Source organism: Saccopteryx leptura, chromosome 5 (assembly GCF_036850995.1).
Source record: "Saccopteryx leptura isolate mSacLep1 chromosome 5, mSacLep1_pri_phased_curated, whole genome shotgun sequence".
Taxonomy (NCBI): Eukaryota; Metazoa; Chordata; class Mammalia; order Chiroptera; family Emballonuridae; genus Saccopteryx; species Saccopteryx leptura.
Genome location: NC_089507.1, coordinates 13,189,644 through 13,208,243, shown reverse-complemented (window position 1 = coordinate 13,208,243; position 18,600 = coordinate 13,189,644). Strand labels below are relative to the sequence as shown.

The 18,600-nt window shown below is 44.3% G+C and overlaps 2 protein-coding genes across 9 annotated transcripts in view; one reads left to right on the top strand and one right to left on the bottom strand.

Annotated features, from left to right (window-relative positions):
• The window catches only part of KCNIP4 (potassium voltage-gated channel interacting protein 4), a 1,008,442-nt gene extending 1,005,279 nt beyond the window's left edge, over nt 1-3,163 (top strand). For all 5 annotated transcript variants that reach the window (XM_066385214.1, XM_066385215.1, XM_066385219.1 and 2 more), the window contains one exon: nt 1,727-3,163. In XM_066385214.1, coding sequence (XP_066241311.1) covers nt 1,727-1,774 — 48 coding nt within the window. In that variant the 3' untranslated portion in view covers nt 1,775-3,163. The remainder of the gene's footprint in view (nt 1-1,726) is intronic.
• A 1-nt stretch (nt 3,164) lies between these two features.
• On the bottom strand, nt 3,165-18,308 carry PACRGL (parkin coregulated like). 4 transcript variants are annotated; one of them, XM_066385223.1, is made up of 11 exons: nt 18,175-18,308; nt 16,956-16,983; nt 16,786-16,853; nt 16,500-16,651; nt 12,764-12,831; nt 10,759-10,849; nt 9,032-9,166; nt 8,494-8,601; nt 7,150-7,230; nt 4,332-4,532; nt 3,165-3,743 (listed from the first exon to the last, which is right to left on the bottom strand). In XM_066385223.1, the coding sequence occupies exons 3-10, from the start codon at nt 16,835-16,837 to the stop codon at nt 4,476-4,478; spliced, it is 744 nt and encodes a 247-aa protein (XP_066241320.1). In that variant the 5' UTR covers nt 16,838-16,853; nt 16,956-16,983; nt 18,175-18,308; the 3' UTR covers nt 3,165-3,743; nt 4,332-4,475. The 4 variants fall into 4 exon arrangements, with proteins under 4 accessions (XP_066241320.1, XP_066241317.1, XP_066241318.1 ...); XM_066385220.1 differs by lacking the exon at nt 16,956-16,983 and having other exon boundaries at nt 18,175-18,300; XM_066385221.1 differs by lacking the exons at nt 3,165-3,743; nt 16,956-16,983 and having other exon boundaries at nt 3,752-4,532; nt 18,175-18,300.
• Between the last annotated feature and the right edge of the window lie 292 nt (nt 18,309-18,600).

Here is an 18,600-nt window from a genome sequence, read left to right as displayed (position 1 = left end):
TCTTGATCCAGCAAGCCTGGGGTTTCAAACTACAGACCTTAGCACTCTGGTTGACTCTTGATCCACTGCGCCACCACAAGTCAGGCAAGAGGTCATTCATTTTTAAAGGCTCCTAAAGGCCACACAGATTTAGCCTTAATGAATCCAGAAAAAAGATGAAATTGCTACAAACACGTTCTAAAGCCCCAACCTCCAAGTTCTCATGAAATTGACTCTTAACTCACACCCAAGCCCTGTTTTCTTCTACATTTGTGATCCCCTGCCAATATCAAAATGTGCATTTCCTCACTTTGTCTTACTACCCTCTTTGACTCTCCAGCTTCCATTCTGGCGTTATGATTTGGGAAATATCCTGTATTGACACCCAGTAAGATTTAAATGAAAGGTTTAAAACCTGGTAGACTCGACAAAACCTAAAATAAACTGTCCAGTAGTCTATGAGGAGCATGGACAGACTGCTGTTTACAAGTGGGGAATGCAGGCGGCCAGGCCCTGCAGGATCACACTGGGTTCGGTCAGACCAAAAACATGTCCAGAGCCAAAGGCTGGTGTCTCATTTCCGTTTATTTAGTCTCACGGGGCTTGCCAGAGACCGGGCAGGGCAACGAGCCACATCTCGCAGAGCCACATCTCGCAATCGCTGTGTGAGCAGGCAGTACTGTGTAGTTTTAATCTCGCGATAGCGGGCCAACAGGCAGGGAAAGGAGCTAAGGAGCTACATCTGGCAAGGACAGGCCAGTAGTTAGGGGAAGGAGCTGCTTCTGGAGATGTGGGCAAAGTGAGCTGGGGAAGGAGCTGCTTCTGGCGATGTGGGCAAGTAGGCTGGGGAAGGAGCTGCTTCTGGAGATGTGGGCAAAATGAGCTGGGGAAGGAGCTGCTTCTGGAGACGTGGGCAAGTAGACTTGGGTAGGAGCTGCTTCTGGAGATGTGGGCAAAGTGAGCTGGGGAAGGAGCTGCTTCTGGAGATGGCGGGCAAAGTGAGCTGGGGAAGGAGCTGCTTCTGGCGACGTGGGCAAGTAGGCTGGGGAAGGAGCTGCTTCTGGAGATGGCGGGCAAAGTGGGCTGGGGAAGGAGCTGCTTCTGGCGACGTGGGCAAGTAGGCTGGGGAAGGAGCTGCTTCTGGAGATGTGGGCAAAGTGAGCTGGGGAAGGAGCTGCTTCTGGAGATGGCGGGCAAAGTGGGCTGGGGAAGGAGCTGCTTCTGGAGATGGCGGGCAAAGTGGGCTGGGGAAGGAGCTGCTTCTGGAGATGGCAGGCGAGTAGTTAGGGGAAGGAGCTACTTCTGGAGACGTGGGCAAGTAGGCTGGGGAAGGAGCTACCTCTACCGATAGCGAGCAGTCAGGCCGAGAAAGAGCTACTTCTCGCGATGGCGGGCGAGCAGGCAGGGGAAGCACCGCTTCTGGCTCCGAAACTGCTCCTTTGGCTGTAGGTGGTTGTGGGAAAAGGCAGTAGATAAATAATATGCAGTAGCCCCTGGAACAGCATCATTTTGTTTAGTGTCGTTCATTCAACGTCATTTCGTTCAATGCTGGGGCTTATTCAACATCGTTTTGTAATAGTGTTGGGAAGCTCTAGAGGAACTTAATTAACTCTTTGTGTCAGCTTACGGTACAATTGGTTTCCTTACATATCCTTTCGCTTAGTCATAGAGCCTATCGATGATGTTAAGTTTTACTATACTTTCCCTTGCAAATAAATTGATTAATCCCACTGTTTCTCCCTTACAGGATGAAAACATCATGCGCTCCATGCAGCTCTTTGAAAATGTGATCTAACTTGTCAAATGCGTCCTCAGACAATGTGAACTATTCCACCACACTTCAAGTTGGAGCTACCACTTTTAGCATAGATTGCTCAGCTTTACACTGAGGCGTATTATGCAAATCAGCTTTGTTTTAATATGAAGCAATCCCCAAAAGATTTGAGTTGTCCACTTTTAAATTTGCATCCTTTTCATAATGCCATGAGTTCATGGGATAGTCTTAAGTCATTTCCCACCCTGTGAGTGTTCAAAATAGAAATGGGCATATAGTTTTATCGATACTTGAGCCATGGGATTATTGAGATTTTCATATTTTCAGTGAAAACAAAATTTTTTTTTGCTACTCATTTGTATGTATTCAACCCCAAGATTTTAAATGGTTTTCTAAAATATTGGCATCTGCACTTAATTTCTGGAAATTAATTTCTGTTCACTTTGCTTTAAGTAAGCAAGAGTACCACAATTTAAGACAGCAAATACATCATCCCAGTTTCTATGGATTTGCTGCCGACTGTTGAAGACATTTCACTTATTTGGCACTTTAAAAATATGAAACAAATTAGTTTATCACCAGATGGCAGCCTATGCCTAATAGCTTATTTAATAAGCATTTCATAATTTTCCATAAATACGTATTACAGCCAAGGCCTACATGATGATTATGTAACTCTGGATTTGTGCAGTCTTACAGGTGGACTGTTTTCTACCGTCATTAGGTGGAAGTCCAGGAAGGTGTGCAACAGTGCGGCTGTTTATAGGCATATGCAAAGCGTCCGGAATCCTGTGCTCCAGTGCTCGGTACTGCTTAATGAGAAGTAATTTTTAACAGACTTGAAAGCGTACTGTGCCCCTTCCCCGACTCTCTCGCGCACCTTTCTATAACATGCCATCGGGGACAAAGAAACCCCGACTACCCCAGTATGTGCTAGGAACCAACAGCAAGCAGACATCACTTTGAAAGTGCCCGTGGATTCCATTATAGCGAGAACGCCAACACCAAAATGCAGTTGACAATGAAAAGAAGTGCTGAGCAACTCATCTGGACTGTATTACGACTTAGCTTATCATAACGCTCCAATAATTGATTCTTTTTAACGCTCTTCAGCCAAAATTGTCAATTTGCCACATTACTGAAGATACACACACCTTCCCTGTTTTGCAGAAATGTCACAAAGACCAGGAGGCTGCAGTAGGAGGCGCTGTCTTTGCAACAATAAATCAGGTATCTATTCTGGTGTAGAGATAGGATGTGAGAGCTGCCCTGCTATCACCAGTGTAGAGATTAAGAGTAGTACAATACATGTACACTGAAATCTGCCATCGCGTGTTTGTGTAAACTCAATGTGCACATTTTGTATTTCAAAAAGAAAAAATAAAAGCAAATAAAATGTTTATTACTCTACTGTATCTTACAGCTCTTTATTCCAAGTTTTATAGTGACTAGATTGAGAATATTTTCCCTTATGGCATTTTCGAGCTGGCAGATGTCTTTGCCCTGGGTGGTGCTGGGTGCAGCGGAGTAAAAGCGAGGCGAGGGGCAGGCGGCCGGACACGACCTGAGGGTGCGGTGAGTGAGACCGCGGAGGAAGCACGCCAGGCAGGACCCCGGGAGCGCACAGATCAGAAGGAGGACCGCGCTTCCGCAATCATGACGCTTCAGCAATGAGGGGTGTTCTGTTCAATGACAGCTGTAAGACCAAGTCCGAATGCAGAGGCCGCTGCAGACCCTGGAGCAGGAGCACCGAAAGCGTGGTCCCGATGCTCGGCAGTGTATCACTGCTGCCTCCACCTAAGAGCCCCCGTGTCCATCCCTCCAAAGGCGCCAGGCTGCTGGACCTGGGGGGACTACTCGAGTTTTTATGGGCTCTCTTCCTGCCCTTCGGGTTAAAGATCCTACTCTTGTTTCCTATTTCTCCTCTACTCCTTCCTCTTGTAGAAGGATCCCGAGTCAGCTTCTACTCCATCGACCCTCAGAATGATGCCTGTAAATTTTAAAAGTTTTTTAAATTTAATTGTTCACCATAAGTAAGCACAACAAAATCACTGAATACATAAAAGTTTTAACATTTTAATTTCTGAATCATTTCATGTACTGAATTCAGACTATAAATACAAAAATAACATTTACTTATATACAATTAGCTCTAAAGTTTAGGCAGTTTTAATGAGTTGTAATAAACAACATAGAAAGAATTTACATTTTAAAAATTCTTACAGTGGAATACTCAGGAAAGAAATTTTCCCAAGCATTCTACATTATAAAATACATAATTTCAAACAGTGAATTCACAAATGTCCACAATTTCCATAGCCTTGATAAATATAAAATCCAGAAATGGAAAAATTTACAAACTGGTTGCAAAAGGAATGCTATAAATAAAAGGCTTTAGAAAATAAATATAAACACATCTACTCTAAACCCAATAATGGTTGTTCATACAAATCATAGAAATAAGAAAAACCCCACAAAACTGTCCTATTATAGAACCATTAAATATCGCTTTCCATTATTAACCATTCTTTTTTGTCGTTGAATAACTCACTGATTCAGTAGAATTGTGTATATTCACCTTAAACTAATAAATAATGAATAGCGGCTGTGATTTACAGAAGAATAAACTGAAGTGAATCTGAAAAGGTTCCACAGGTACCAAGGTCAGCGTCAGCATTTAACACCTGTCTCCAGGAAGGAAGACTGTTGTCAGCTCCCTTCTTCAGGAGCAGATGGAGCAGTAGGTGGGAATTTTGGCTTTGATGATGACAAGACTCCCCTGTCAACAACAAAGAGCCTCGTCAGGATCAGGCAGGGCTCCCTAACAGCCATTACATTCGCAAAAGCATGCTTGAAAAGGTGTCCAAAGCTCAAAGCAAATAAAATGGGTGAGAGCAGAATAATGAAGTCAAACTTTTCTCTGAGTTAAATCAAACATAGGCTATCTCTTGCCGTTTCTAAAAACTATTTAACTAGACAAGTAGTTAGGAATCAGACGACCAGTATTTGAATCCAGCTTCCGCCAGTCACTTCCCTGTCAGATCCAGGGTAACTATGCCTCTGTGCGACAGTTTCTAGATCTTTAAACGGGGAAAACAACAAAACCTCCCTTTGAGGGCTGTAGTCAAGATTAAATGAGTTTAATGTCTAAACAGTATTCAATATACATCGCCCAGCATGTAATACGTTCCCACATGCTCAATAAAGATTGGGGTGTGTTTAAGTATGTACCCAAGACAAATGTGCGTGTCACTGAGAAAAAGTATAAACCAAGCTCAGAATGAACCAACACCAGTTCCAGGTCGGCTGTGAACGGATTAGTTCTAGGAAAGGACACGGACTGCCCGTAACGGCTGCCGTCTCCCCAGCAGCCGAGTCTTTCATCACTGTGTTCCCGCGGCCCCAGAAACGAGAAACTACAGCACTGAGAAGATTCTGTTAAAGTCATCCCTGAATATTTAAAAGAAAGGGAGAAATGTAAACATTTCCATTTTAGAAGAGAAAGAACATTCATGAATTTCATGAAGGATTACAAAGTATCCAAAACAAACACAATAATAATTAAGCCAAGGGAAAGTCTTTGATATGTAATAACATGCTATGTAATAATAACTGTAACTGCAATAACTGACATACTGCAATTACTCAAGTATTATTAAAATACTATGAAAGATATTAGGAGAGAAAAAGTCTAAAGGAACAAAAACTTAACAGCCTTATGATTTCAAAATCTTTTTAAATTCTGTATTAGCTTGATCCAAAACTAATGAGACCGAGCAGCAACAGAGGAACTCCCTTGCTTGCTTATCGGTGAGACCCTGGACTGGTGGACTACACTCTCAGTATCGCCCCCCCTCCCAATTCTCTGGCTATTTACAATAAACTTGACGCACCAGCTATCCCTCCTTTGCACGCACACCCATGAACTCAAACATACTGGGCCGACCCCTCTCTAGCTGCCCACGTCCCACACCAGCCCACAGGACGCTGAAAACCACCAGGAAGTTTCCGACTGAAAGGCTGGGCCATCATTATTCGGCATCTTTTTCCTTGTACTTCACAGGGATAATTTTGACTTCCAATTCTCAGAGCAGGAAGCAAGAAGAATTTTCTCTTTGCTGAGGAGGGGCACTGAGTTGGCAGGGGATGGCTCTGGACATCGCCCCGAGGGGTCTGAAAGCTAATCCTCTACGAAGACCCACGCACTACAAAGAAACCCTCTATCTAGCAGCCTCGGGAATTACTTCTTCATAAACTCTGAGGCACTCATTGTGCAAAGAATATCATCGATTTAAAAAGTCACTGAAAGGGGTCAAATTGGGCAATTTGGGCAAAGCTTAAATTAAAACATCTGCCATTTTTAAAACAGTACATGAGACCCAAATTTCTTTATAATTAATTCCTTTTGAACATACCGAGAATAAACCAAGTTCTGCAATGTTAAGTTAATCACAGGCAACTGCATTATGAGATCTAATTAAATATTAGCTCCAAAACAAGATGGGAACACTGCCTTATGGAAATATTCCTAAGACTAGATTATCTGAACACTCCTTTCAGAAGATGAAAGCTCAACCTAGCTGACATTACGATTAGTGACATCCCCCCCCCTTCTTGAACTTTCTTGCAAGTTAAAATACTGAACTGAGCCACCCTGCGCAGGCCACACGCTCCTGTTCGCGAAGGCACACTTCCAGGCACAACTCCAAAGCCATCTGGGAATCTCACGTCAATCTTTGATTATGAGCAAACTATAAGTTTTTTAGACAGAAAAGATGGCACATGAGAGAAAAAGTACTCTTTCTTCCATGAGCTCTCTACATTAATCCTCTGTTTCCTGACCCTTTAAATGGTCAAAGCCAAACATCTAAACGGAAGGGAAAGCCCTGGAGCGCCGGGCCGCATGGAGAGCCGCACACGAGGGCGCCCAGGCCGTGCTCAGGCGCCTGGGACGGAGCCCGGTGCTTCAGACTGCGCGGCCTTGCAGGGCAGACCCTGAGCTCTGAATGGGACAGGAACGGCACCTCCACGTGGCTACGTGGGGCTGAAATGAGGTCTACTACAGTCAGTTCTGCCAGAGGACCAACAGTGGATGCAAGGGTGACCTGGCTGCAACATCTGTGACCCCACTGACGGCCTGGGTGGATCGGCTCCCCTGGCTGGCTGGGTCCGCTCCCCTCCCTCCTCCCCGCTCCCCGTCCTCCTCCTCGCTCCCTGCGTGGTAGGTTGAAGAGGGTGCCCCTCCCCAACAGAGAGGAGGACCGCTCTTCAGGCAAGGGTGTACGTGAGCTGCGCTCCTCTGCTAGAACCTCCAGCAAGCGCCCGCGGGCCTTGGGCCTTTTCTAGTCCAGTGAGAGTGGAGAAACACAGTCACGATCTAAGGAGGGTGTACTTACAGCTCCGCCATGCTGCTCTAGCTTCTGTAATGCACTGGTGATTGGCTCTTTGAATTTCTTGTCCCTTAGTCTCTTAGAAAGCTGTAAAAATAAAATTGGGGGAATAAAATGATTTGAAAAAGTAGCAATACTCACTGTAAGTAAAACTTCACTAAAAAATAGGCTAATTAAAAACAATATCATTGAGACTTCATTGTGTACTAAGTATACAAACAACACAACTTGTTTCAGACTTCAAGTCTTCCTTTAAGAAACATTTCATTGAAATGTATATATCAGCGGTTCTCAACCCGTGGGTCGCGACCCCTGTGTTTTGGTCCTTGGACCCCCGCCGGGGTCGCGACCCACAGGTTAAGAACTGGTATATGTAATAGATACTATTTGTTGTGAACAAAGTTAATTATTTCTAATAACAATCCTACCATACCTGCTCCAGTGTGGTATCGGGCGTAAGTTCTCGATGGAATTGCATACTTTTCCATGTTGTAATTTGCAAGAGCATGTGGACAACGATTGGAAGCTAAGCCTCTAAAACGTGTTTCCGATAGGGAGGGTAGGAGGGGACGACAGAGAGCATCTACACGAAGCCCTCGGTACCGCGACAGAAGAATCAGACCAGAGACCGGAACTACAAGACCACACGTCCCGGGTGTGTCTGGACGGGGCCTCACTGCAGGGGGAGCCAGGTACAGAGGAGAGAATGCACGGCCCCACACCTGGCCTCCCCCGGACCCTGCTCTACGCATCTCCTTCCTCCGCTGATTTTAATCCGAGTCCCTTCACAGTAAAAAACTAACAGTGAATACGATTTTCTGAGCAAAATGAGTCCTATCAGCAAACTGCTCAACCTCAGGGTGGTCTTGGGGCTTCTGGCCTGCACAGGGTCCCAGTTTATATTTGTGATAAGGATTAAACTACATGCAACAGGAAAGTCTCATCCTCAGAGCTATTTACCGACTCACTAAAAAACTTACAATAAAGAACAAAGAAAGAGGTAAGATTAAAAAACCTGGCTGTGGCGACATACAGTTCCACAAGAGGGTGGACAAGCTCTGCTTACACTTCATAGCTAATCAGTGCGAGCACGACAGCATCACACTGGCCGTTACTTTGTGTGCACTAACTCCGCTTGCCTCTCGTGGCAACACTACGTCATGCTCATTAGGTGCCCTCCGCAAAGTAAACGGAGAGTGCACTGTCCATCAGTGAAGTACCTATGAACCACTAGGATGATTCTGATTAGGATTTTCTGAGGTTCTGACTCATTTGAAGCCATGACGTCATGAAGAGACACGGTTAGAGCAGGACACACAGTCACAACCACTGTCTAATCTCAGTACTCACACTTGTAAGCAGGTGTTTCAGATGGTCATTTAGAGAAGGGCCGACGACGACACTTAACTGGCCCAGGGCATTCAATCCTCTCTCAAACACGTCATCATCCGAATGGGCCTGTGGAGCGTTGGTTGGTCAGGGGTGTGGGGGTGGGAAGGAAAAGAAGAGAAAAAGAAAGCCAGCCAGGGGGAAAAAAATAAGATAGAACATTCAAAATTAGAAGACAATCAACTGAACCTAGAATTTAAAAAATATAACCTTTATTGAAGGACACGTAGAAGCAACATACAATTTTCAGTCTGACTGAAATGTTAAGATACATCACAAATGCAGAAAGACTGCTTTGAGGTTCATGACTTTCTTAAATTATTCAAAATGTCCCATTTTATCCTCAATCCATCCTCTAAAGGTGTTGTCAACTAAGTACTCATCTGGCCCTCAATAACACTGACCTCATTATGCATATGTATCAAATTCATAGTACAAAGCTAATTTGCATATGATTTGGGAAAACAGACGTAAATGTACCAAACAATGGTGGACATACCAGAGCCGCCTTGAGCACGGGAATCAGTCGGGGAAGCAGAGGCACGGCTTTTTCCCGAGCACCTTCGACCAAGAGCAACTCTCTAAAACCCTCCTTTGAAACAAAGGTGTATGGGTGTTTAGTCTCTCTCAGACCCTGCCGAAGACAGAAAAAATGCACAGGATTCACTCCCAACTTCATTATGCTAATAACAAAAATTGAATCCTTACCAGTATAAGTGAAAAATCAAATTTTATTATTGTTTTCCTAATCGTGACATATAATTTCAATAATTACAATTGTAATTAAACAGATAAATTGTGAGATAAAAAACATACATGAGACAGAAAGGATCTCTATCTATAGGAAGAGGGAGGGAGGGGGGAGAGAAGGAGGGTGGGAAAGAGGGAGAGAGGGAGGGAAGGAAGGAAGGAGGGAAAGACGGAGAGAGGAAGGGAGGGAGGTAGGGAGGGAGGGAAGGAGGGAGGGAAGGAGGGAGGGAGGAAGAGAGGGAGGGAAGGAGGGAGGGAGGAAGGGAGGGAGGGAAGGAGGGAGGGAGGAAAGGATGGAAGGAGGAAAGGAGGGAGGTAGGAAGAGAGGGAGGGAAGGAGGGAGGGAGGAAGGGAGAGAGGGAGGGAAAGAGGGAGGGAGGGAAGGACAGAGGGAGGAAAAGAGGAAGGGAAGGAGGGAGAGAGGGAGGGAGGGAGGGAGAGAAGATGGAGGGAGGCAAGGAGGGAGGGAGGGAAAGAGGAAGGGAGGGAGGGAGGGAGGAAGGGAGAGAGAGAAGAAGAGAGAAAAATAGGGAGAGAAGGAGGGAGGGAAGGAGAAAAGGAGAGAGGGAAGGAGAGAAGGAGAGAACGAGAGAAGGAAGAAGGAGGGAGAAAGGGAAGGGTGGAGAGAGGGAGAGAGGGAAGAAGAGAAGGGAGGGAGGAGAAAAAGAAAAATAAAGAAAAAATGAAAAACAAGAAAAAAAGTGAGGCAAAAAAGGGATATCTTTAAAAAGGAAAGAAAGTGAGAAAAGAGTAAAGGTAAATAAGAACTAAAGAGGAAAAAAGGAAGAAAACTACTCACTGGGATACTAAACACATTTTGCACAGTACTGAAAGCACGATGAATCAGTCTAAAATGATGTTCATAAGCCAATTAATGATGAGTAATTACTGGACCCCTTACCTTTACTGTGGTTTTACAATTTACTTTCCTGACACATGTTAAATAATATAAAGGAATCGATCTAAAGTTTTTAAAAAATCTATAAAAACATCTCCATGATCCTCTACTTGAAATGTACAAGAAGGCAAAATCATGAAGAATTCTACAAAAAAAATTAGGTAATTGATATCAGTTTCCTAAGAAACACATCACATTAAACAGGACAGGTTGTACTGAGATACACCAACCACTCACTGTTACCTGGTGTGGTTTCAACTGAAACCACTGATGTTCTCCTGAGGTGACTAGCTGAACAAAAATCTTCCTCCACATTATGATTTTAAGTACTTTTGTATTTTGAGTTAAGTGTGACTATTTCAACCACTTACCTAAAAATCCCTGTGTAGACTAATCTCATGTTTATAGAGCTGATTAATTAGTTTCTAATAATCATAAGCCAAGTGTTTTAATGCCTATTATTTGGCTTTTATTTCAAAAGTAAAGCATGAATGTACTGATGAGTTAGAAAATAAGAGCTAAAGGAATTTTCAAAGGTTGTCCCCCTCCACAGGGAGGCGAGAGGGAGCATGACCGACCTCAGCTAAGGTGATCAGAAGAGGGTCAAACGGGAGCTTTCCGGGGGCGCACTCCCACCGCAGCCTGTGTCTCACGGAGCCGTGGTCCAACCTGAAACACCAGGAGCAGTCAGCGACAACCGCGCATCGTTACAGACTGAGCGGTCATCACCCGACACATTCATCCTTTCTAGAGCATACTAGAATGATTGTGTAACATGCAGAAACAGCATGACTTCAAACCATATCACACGGTATTTTATAAAGCAATGTCTATAATCCTACAAATTCTTACCCTTTCAGCAAAACTGTTGCTAAACTAAACCGCCTGCATCTACCAAGCCCACAGTCTGGAGCTCAGGCGTGTTGCTATCTGTTAGTCTCAATGCAAATATTGAAACATCATTAGCATTGTTTTATTTTTAGCAACAGTAAATTGCTCTGCGTGGGGAAGGAGGTCTAAGAACATTAACAAGATTTAAATTCAAAATATAAGTATAAAATAACAAAAAATTGAAGAATGCCTCTTGATCTTATTTTTTACTCATAGCCCTCCAAATCTGAAAATACCATTAAAAACCAATTTATTAAATATTAAAAAACATGGATGTTGTGATTATTCTTTCCTCAATAAAACTGAACTTTTCTAGCCCTGGCCAGTTGGCTCAGCGGTAGAGCGTCGGCCTGGCATGTGGGGGACCCGGGTTCGATTCCCGGCCAGGGCACATAGGAGAAGCGCCCATTTGCTTCTCCACCCCACCCTCCTTCCTCTCTGTCTCTCTCTTCCCCTCCTGCAGCCAAGACTCCATTGGAGCAAAGATGGCCTGGGCACTGGGGATGGCTCCTTGGCCTCTGCCCCAGGCGCAAGAGTGGCTCTGGTCGCGGCAGAGAGACGCCCCGGAGGGGCAGAGCATCGCCCCCTGGTGGGCAGAGCGTCACCCCTGGTGGGCGTGCCGGGTGGATCCCGGTTGGGCGCATGCAGGAGTCTGTCTGTCTCTCCCTGTTTCCAGCTTCAGAAAAAAAAAAAGAAAAAATACAAAACTGAACTTTTCTATCAACTAGAACAGGCTAGTTAATAATAGATAATGCTTAGAAGAAATAAATGTTTCTAAAAGTGAAATCTTAAGATGATACCACTCTATTAGTAACATATATTTCTTTAAAATAGTTCTATCTCCAGAAAAGTGGCCAGAATTATAGCAGAAGTAAGCAAAAACAGACATATGTTCCCATAAAGAAATATAATCTCAACAAATACAATTTTGAAATTTTTAAAAGTTTATATTTTTAGGCCCTGGCCGGTAGGCTCAGCAGTAGAGCATCGGCCTGGCGTGCGGGGGACCCGGGTTCGATTCCCAGCCAGGGCACATAGGAGAAGCGCCCATTTGCTTCTCCACCTCCCCCCTCCTTCCTCTCTGTCTCTCTCTTCCCCTCCCGCAGCGAGGCTCCATTGGAGCAAAGCCCGGGCGCTGGGGATGGCTCCTTGGCCTCTGCCCCAGGCGCTAGAGTGGCTCTGGTCGCGGCAGAGCGACGCCCTGGAGGGGCAGAGCATCGCCCCCTGGTGGGCGTGCCGGGTGGATCCCGGTCAGGCGCATGCGGGAGTCTGTCTGACTGTCTCTCCCCGTTTCCAGCTTCAGAAAAATACAAAAAAAAAAAAAAAAAGTTTATATTTTTAAAATATAGTTTCAAAAGAACCCACATTTCATTAAATTGCCAACTTTTTAACATAGGATTATTTGGAACTTGCCCAAGCCAGTGAATGTTTACATTATTTTAGAAATTAGGTTAATGAATTTCTTTAATTCTTTGGTGGTTTACTGAAGATCTTTTGGTAATTCTATTGTGAAATTAAAATCATTTTATTCAACAGTGTCCTAGGATCTATACCAAGCCAACAGCCCAAATTTGTCACCTTTATTTCAACCTCCCTGATAAATAAAACTTTCAATACATTTAAACAAAATACAGTATTGATTTTACTCAATTATTTTGATTAATACGGTGAGTTATAACATATTGATTTTACCTGCAAGGAATACCTCCTTTAGAGTAAACAGCTGCAAATGCAGAAGGGGCTCGTGACTGCTCACCGAACTGAAAAAAAATGACAGAATACAATAAATATTACTATCACCTCCACTTTGTCGTATGTAATCACGTCTAATCTTGCCCAGGTCAGAGGCAAACGAACACCCTGACTTTCAAGCCACGCTCAATGTGCCAGTGCCTCAATCCACTCAGCACCATGACCGAGCAATTCATCGGTCCTCTCAGGACTGAATACCAGTCACAAACACACCTTGTGTATTTCCTTTCACCCCTAACTTGTTTCAGAAGGCTTGAAGGTGCCTGAAATTATATATATCATAACTAAATATAATACAGATAAATACAGATATACAATAAGATAACACCTTTCCACCCCCTCCCCACTGTGGGAGCTAATGGAGAAGAGGTGTTAAGTATATTGTCTTTAGCCTTCAGCACGCTTCCTGCTTGTCCTCCAGCTGCGTACACATGGTCTGGCTGGCCAGAGAACCTGGCATTTCGGAAACTGGCTTTAATACTCCTATAAAAACCAAAGGCTTCCACTGGGCAGGGGTGATAGAGATGGAGACTGAACAAGACTCCACAAACACACGCCCAGGTGTGTCTGCTATACAACTTTCAGTTTTGCTACACTTTATCTTTTTAACTTTTTAAAATACACATTTTGTTTTCTTCTCTTCTTCTCTCTCTTCTCTCTCTCTCTCTTTCTGACACAGACAGAGAGAAAGACAAAGAGAGGAACAGATAGGAACAGACAGACCAGAATGGAGAGAGATGAGAAGCATCAATTCTTCATTGCGGCCCCTTAGTTGCTCATTGATTGCTTTCTCATACGTGCCTTGACCAGGGGTCTACTACAGCAGACCGACTAACCCCTTGCTCAAGCCAGTGACCTTGGGCTCAAGCTGGTTAGCCTTGTTCAAACCTGCACTCAAGCTAGCAACCTCGGGGTTTCGAATCTGGGTCGTCCGTGTCCCAGCCCAACACTTTATCTACTGCGCCACCACCTGGTCAGGCATACATTTTCTTTTTTTTTTGTTTGTATTTTTCTGAAGCCGGAAATGGGGAGGCAGTCAGACAGACTCCCACATGCGCCCAACCGGAATCCACCCAGCATGCCCACCAAGGGGTGATGCTCTGCCCATCTGGGGCGTTGCTCTGTCGCAACCAGAGCCATTCTAGTGCCTGAGGCGGAGGCCACAGAGCCATCCTCAGTGCCCGGGCAAACTTTGTTCCAATGGAGCCTTGGCTGCAGGAGGGGAAGAGAGAGACAGAGAGGAAGGAGAGGGGGAGGGGTGGAGAAGCAGATGGGCGCTTCTCCTGTGTGCCCTGGCCAGGAATTGAACCTGGGACTCCTGTAGGCCAGGCCAACGCTCTACCACTGAGCCAACCGGCCAGGGCCCAGGCATACATTTTCTTAAGAATGGATTAGTTCGCCTGACCAGGCGGTGGCGCAGTGGATAGAGCATCGGACTGGGATGCTGAGGACCCAGGTTCGAGACCCCAACGTCGCCAGCTTGAGTGCGAGCTCATCTGGTTTGAGCAAAAGCTCACCAGCTTGGACCCAAGGTCGCTGGCTTGAGCAAGGGGTTACTCGGTCTGCTGAAGGCCCACGGTCAAGGCACATATGAGAAAGCAATCAATGAACAACTAAGGTGTAGCAATGTGCAACGAAAAACTAATGATTGCTTCTTCTCATCTCTTCATTCCTGTCTGTCTGTCCCTATCCCTCTCTCTGTTAAAAAAAAAAAAAAAAAAAAAAAAAAAAGAATGGATTAGTTCTGGACCTACTTTCAAAAGCAATGTAAGAGATGATCAATCATAACAGTTAAATCACAGCATATATAGTTTCAGCATAACTTATCAGACTTAAAGGCACAAAAGTAAACATTTTATGACATGGTATTTTGAATATAATTAAAAGAAACAGTTGTTTAAATTACAAAGTAGAAACTTACTATACATAACTGGCTAAAATTTTTTTTTAATCACATGCAGTAATTTAAAAATTTGCTTAAAAGTGTAAGTTTAGAATTAGCCCTTTTCCCCCTGGAAAAACACATGTTTTGAGTTAAAATACCCATATTAAATTTCATTAAAATAAAATATAATAAAAGGTTTGTTTGTGAAGCTCAATCCATGTTCTGCAGTTATTCACAGCAACAGTAATATTTCATTCATCAAGTTATATAATTCCTGCTAAGAAAAATATTTTTTAAAAATTGTTTTCAAATAAGGATCATATCAGATAAAGAAATTAACTGAAAAAAAAATTGTTTATATTGGGGGAAAAATTTAGGTCAAATCACGTCTGCAAATCCTTCCAATTAATATGGCGAAAGGAAGCAAGAACAAACAGTACCAGGCACACTGCAGGATTTCACTGCTCTGGACACTGTAGGTCACAGAAAGAAGGAACAGAGATAAACTACTTTTGTGTTTCTTTTCTCTATCTGTCAGTGTCCTGTGCCCCTGTGGAAGGGATTAAATTACAATACTTTCTTATAAGGGCTGAGTCACAGAACTTCCTGCAGAAGTTAAGGCACTGTAGATAACTGCAAAATTAGCTCACAAACCTCAGTCTTCACTTTGTTGCCTAAGAAATACAGGGAGTTCTCTGGCTTAGGTCCCCAGAGGCATCGTGACCCCGACTGCCTTGAAGATGTACCAAGGACACCGGATAGGACCGTGCTGACTAGGCCTGTGCTATGTCAGAACTTGCAGAGGAGACATTCCTGCAAAGCAGCCTCCCACCTCCTGCACACTGCTATGTAACTAACCGCATGAACTTTTTCCTTTCGCCCCTGACACCGTTACTAACAGCCCCTGAACCCTACAAAAACCAGCAGCACCAGGAGAGCGTGAAGGCAGTTCTTTTGGATAGGAGTCACCTGACTTCTGAAGTTGCTGCAAGGCGAAATGAAAGACACACCTTATACCCACTCGGTCCTCGCGTCTCTTTATTGGCATTGGGAATGATGCGTCCCTGAGTCGGGCTTGGTTTTCGGGTTTCACTAGGGTAGATCACAGTACCCTTGCTTAAGTATCTGCCATATCTCACCACCATCAAAATCAGAGTATCAGCTATTCTCATAATCTCTTTCAAGGGCTGAAAGCACTATCATCTTACCCTATGCAAGGTTGGGCCAAATACCACCTGGTGTTGTTGCACAGGTGTGTTCACTTTTCAGTAACTCACTCATCTAAAAGTAATTACGAACAAGCAGGTGCGGAAATCTCAGGTGTGTTAAATCTGATTAAGGTGCTGTGAAAAGGCACAGGAGGCTAGTACTCTAGGACTTCCGGTGGAGCAAATTTATAGATCTCAAAAATGGTCAAAGACCTTTGTGCTACAATGGAGGCATATAATTCATCCTATGGCAATTAAATACAAGTGTATTTATTGACATTAGGAAATCCAATAACCATAATAAACAACAGGAAAGCTGATGTGCAATTTATTCTATTCTACAGTGAGTGTCCACGAATGAGCCAGGATATACCAAAACTGGTTACTACCTACTGCCACCTCCTCACCTTCGCTCACGCCCACATCATCCCCGTCTGTCATCACCATTAACACATGCCCTGGCATCATCACTACCTCAAAACCTACGAGAGAGACTTACGGCAGAGTTCGAACGGTTCAACAGTGTGCTAAGTTCACGTTCCTTGGAAACATCTCCAGAGTCGGAACTCTCTTCTGTACTTACCGGGTTAATTGTCTTAGGGTTAAGTTTATCGCTTGGTCGGGGATGAACTTTTATTGCAGACTCGGGAGAACTGGTTGACGGTGAGGATTTGCTTCGTTGAACTGCAGTCCTATGTTTTATCTGTGGACTTGATTCGGTCCTTTGACAATTACCTAGAAAAAACAAACAAACAAACCCAGGAAATCGGAAAAGAGGTGAAAACAATAAAGCTCACCCCATATTCGTGTGGATAACAATGTGTCATTAATAAAGTTCACCTCTTCATTTAAAAAGCAACGTTTGGTACCTGTCACTCTGTTTCTCAACTGTATGTCTCCATGGCGTTCTGATTTCTGCATTGCTTCCCCTTTGCACCTGCAGTTACATGAAACTTGATTTCAAGATTTTTTAAGAGGGAAATTCACTAACAAGATAAAGACCAAAACAGAACAGAGTACAAAATAGTGAAAGACTCACAAAAAAGGTATGGTATGGAGCAAAATACCTTAAAAGAGTAATGAGAAAATATAAAATTATATCAATTTCAATAATATTAGTAACAGCCAATTAAACAGGTATTAAGAAAATGTATAAAAGCAAACTTTTTTCATTCAAATTATCAAGATACACTGTTAAATGTTCAATTGCAATCCTCTGGTTATATGCAGAACACATGGACTAGATTTTTGAAAGGAGTATTTGGCAAATCCCCTCTGATCTCCATCTTCTCGGGCCTCTCTACTTCCAAATCTCCAAATATCAGTATTTGCATATCAAATCCTACTTTCCCAGTGATGTAATGAACTCTTTAATGCACTGTACTTCAAGCTCCTTATATCAAACGTAACCAAAACAGAGGTTTTCACACCAAAGTTATGAATCCCTTATTAATTCGAGGTACCACCAGTTTTCGGGTCTATCATTGCCATTTCCTCTTCCTATACTCAACCCAACAGACGTGTTCAACATGGTGTGAGGAGGTAGAAAGTGCTCTAGGCTCAGATCTGGATCAGTATCTCATCTCTTCTAGTCAGGAGGTTTATGAACTCGGGCAAATTATTTAACCTCGCTAATGTTTGATTTCGTAATCTATTAAATTGGTCACCTTATTTCTTATTCTCTAATCCGGTGTTTAGAAACTTCCAAAAGTGCAACAGGCATCCCACTAAAGGAGTTATGCTCCATCTCTAAAGTTCCTTCAAATTTCAAAAGCCAGCGACAGAGTCCAAAATCCACCTATCCCAGTCCCCTTTTACCATAAAGTAAACCCAAAAGGACCAACCAGTATTAAAGAGTTTTAAAATTTGCTTTCCATTTTCCAAACCACTCTCCCTCTGATGCCATATATTTTTTAATACCTAAGACTAGTCCAGGACCGGAGTGTTGTCAAAGTTGGAAAAGGAGAGTATGTTGGGGCGGGGCGAGAGATGGAGAAAAAAATAGGTTTATTAAAGCGAGGTGGAGGGAAAGGCGACCGGTTTCAATGAAAGCGAATGAAGGCTACCCTGGGTCAAAGTCCGACCCCGGAAAGAAAAAAGGGCGAACTTTTGGCTCACAGCAACACCGCGGTCCTTAGCAACGGAGTCCGGCAACCCTAGCAACCGGACTGCGAGGAAGCCAGCGAGGCCGAGGAGGCGCGGGCGACGCCACGGAACCCTCGCAACCGCAGCCCACAGATTACGAAACTCGTTCCTACCGCGCCTCTCCCCCGCTGCGACCCGCACACCAGCCGCCACCCCAGATAGGGCGTCTGGCCGGCGCCCGACCGGCCAACAGCCACGAGTCCCGCGAGCCAGTGCCGAGGCTCGGTGGAAAGACAGAATTCGTGTGGTCCCGGGCTCTGGCGGCGCCACGTATTGACGTCAGACGCACGTTGCGACCTCTAAACCAATAACAGGGAGGCCGCACATGCGCCGGCGGAAGAGGGTTGTCCTGGCAACTAGACGCCTGAAGTGGAAGGGGCTGTTCCTGAACCAGACTTGGTCGCAAGAAGGCACCTAGTAGAGGGTCTTTTGGAAATGAGAGGTCCAGAGAGCCCAGGCGAGCACAGGCTCCTAATTCCCTGCATCGCAGCCTCTTCCCAGTCCGTGTGCTTAACTCCGACACTTCTGACACACTTGAA

Bases quoted from the DNA above. Each gene is read 5' to 3' on its own strand.
- PACRGL (XM_066385223.1), bottom strand. From the start codon at position 16,837: ATGCAGAAATCAGAACGCCATGGAGACATACAGTTGAGAAACAGAGTG. The intron at 10,850-12,763 runs GTAAAATCAATA...CTGGTGTTTCAG, and splicing joins AAAGGAGGTATTCCTTGCAG to GTTGGACCACGGCTCCGTGA. The intron at 7,231-8,493 runs GTGAGTACTGAG...TTATTTTTACAG, and splicing joins TGAAACACCTGCTTACAAGT to CTTTCTAAGAGACTAAGGGA.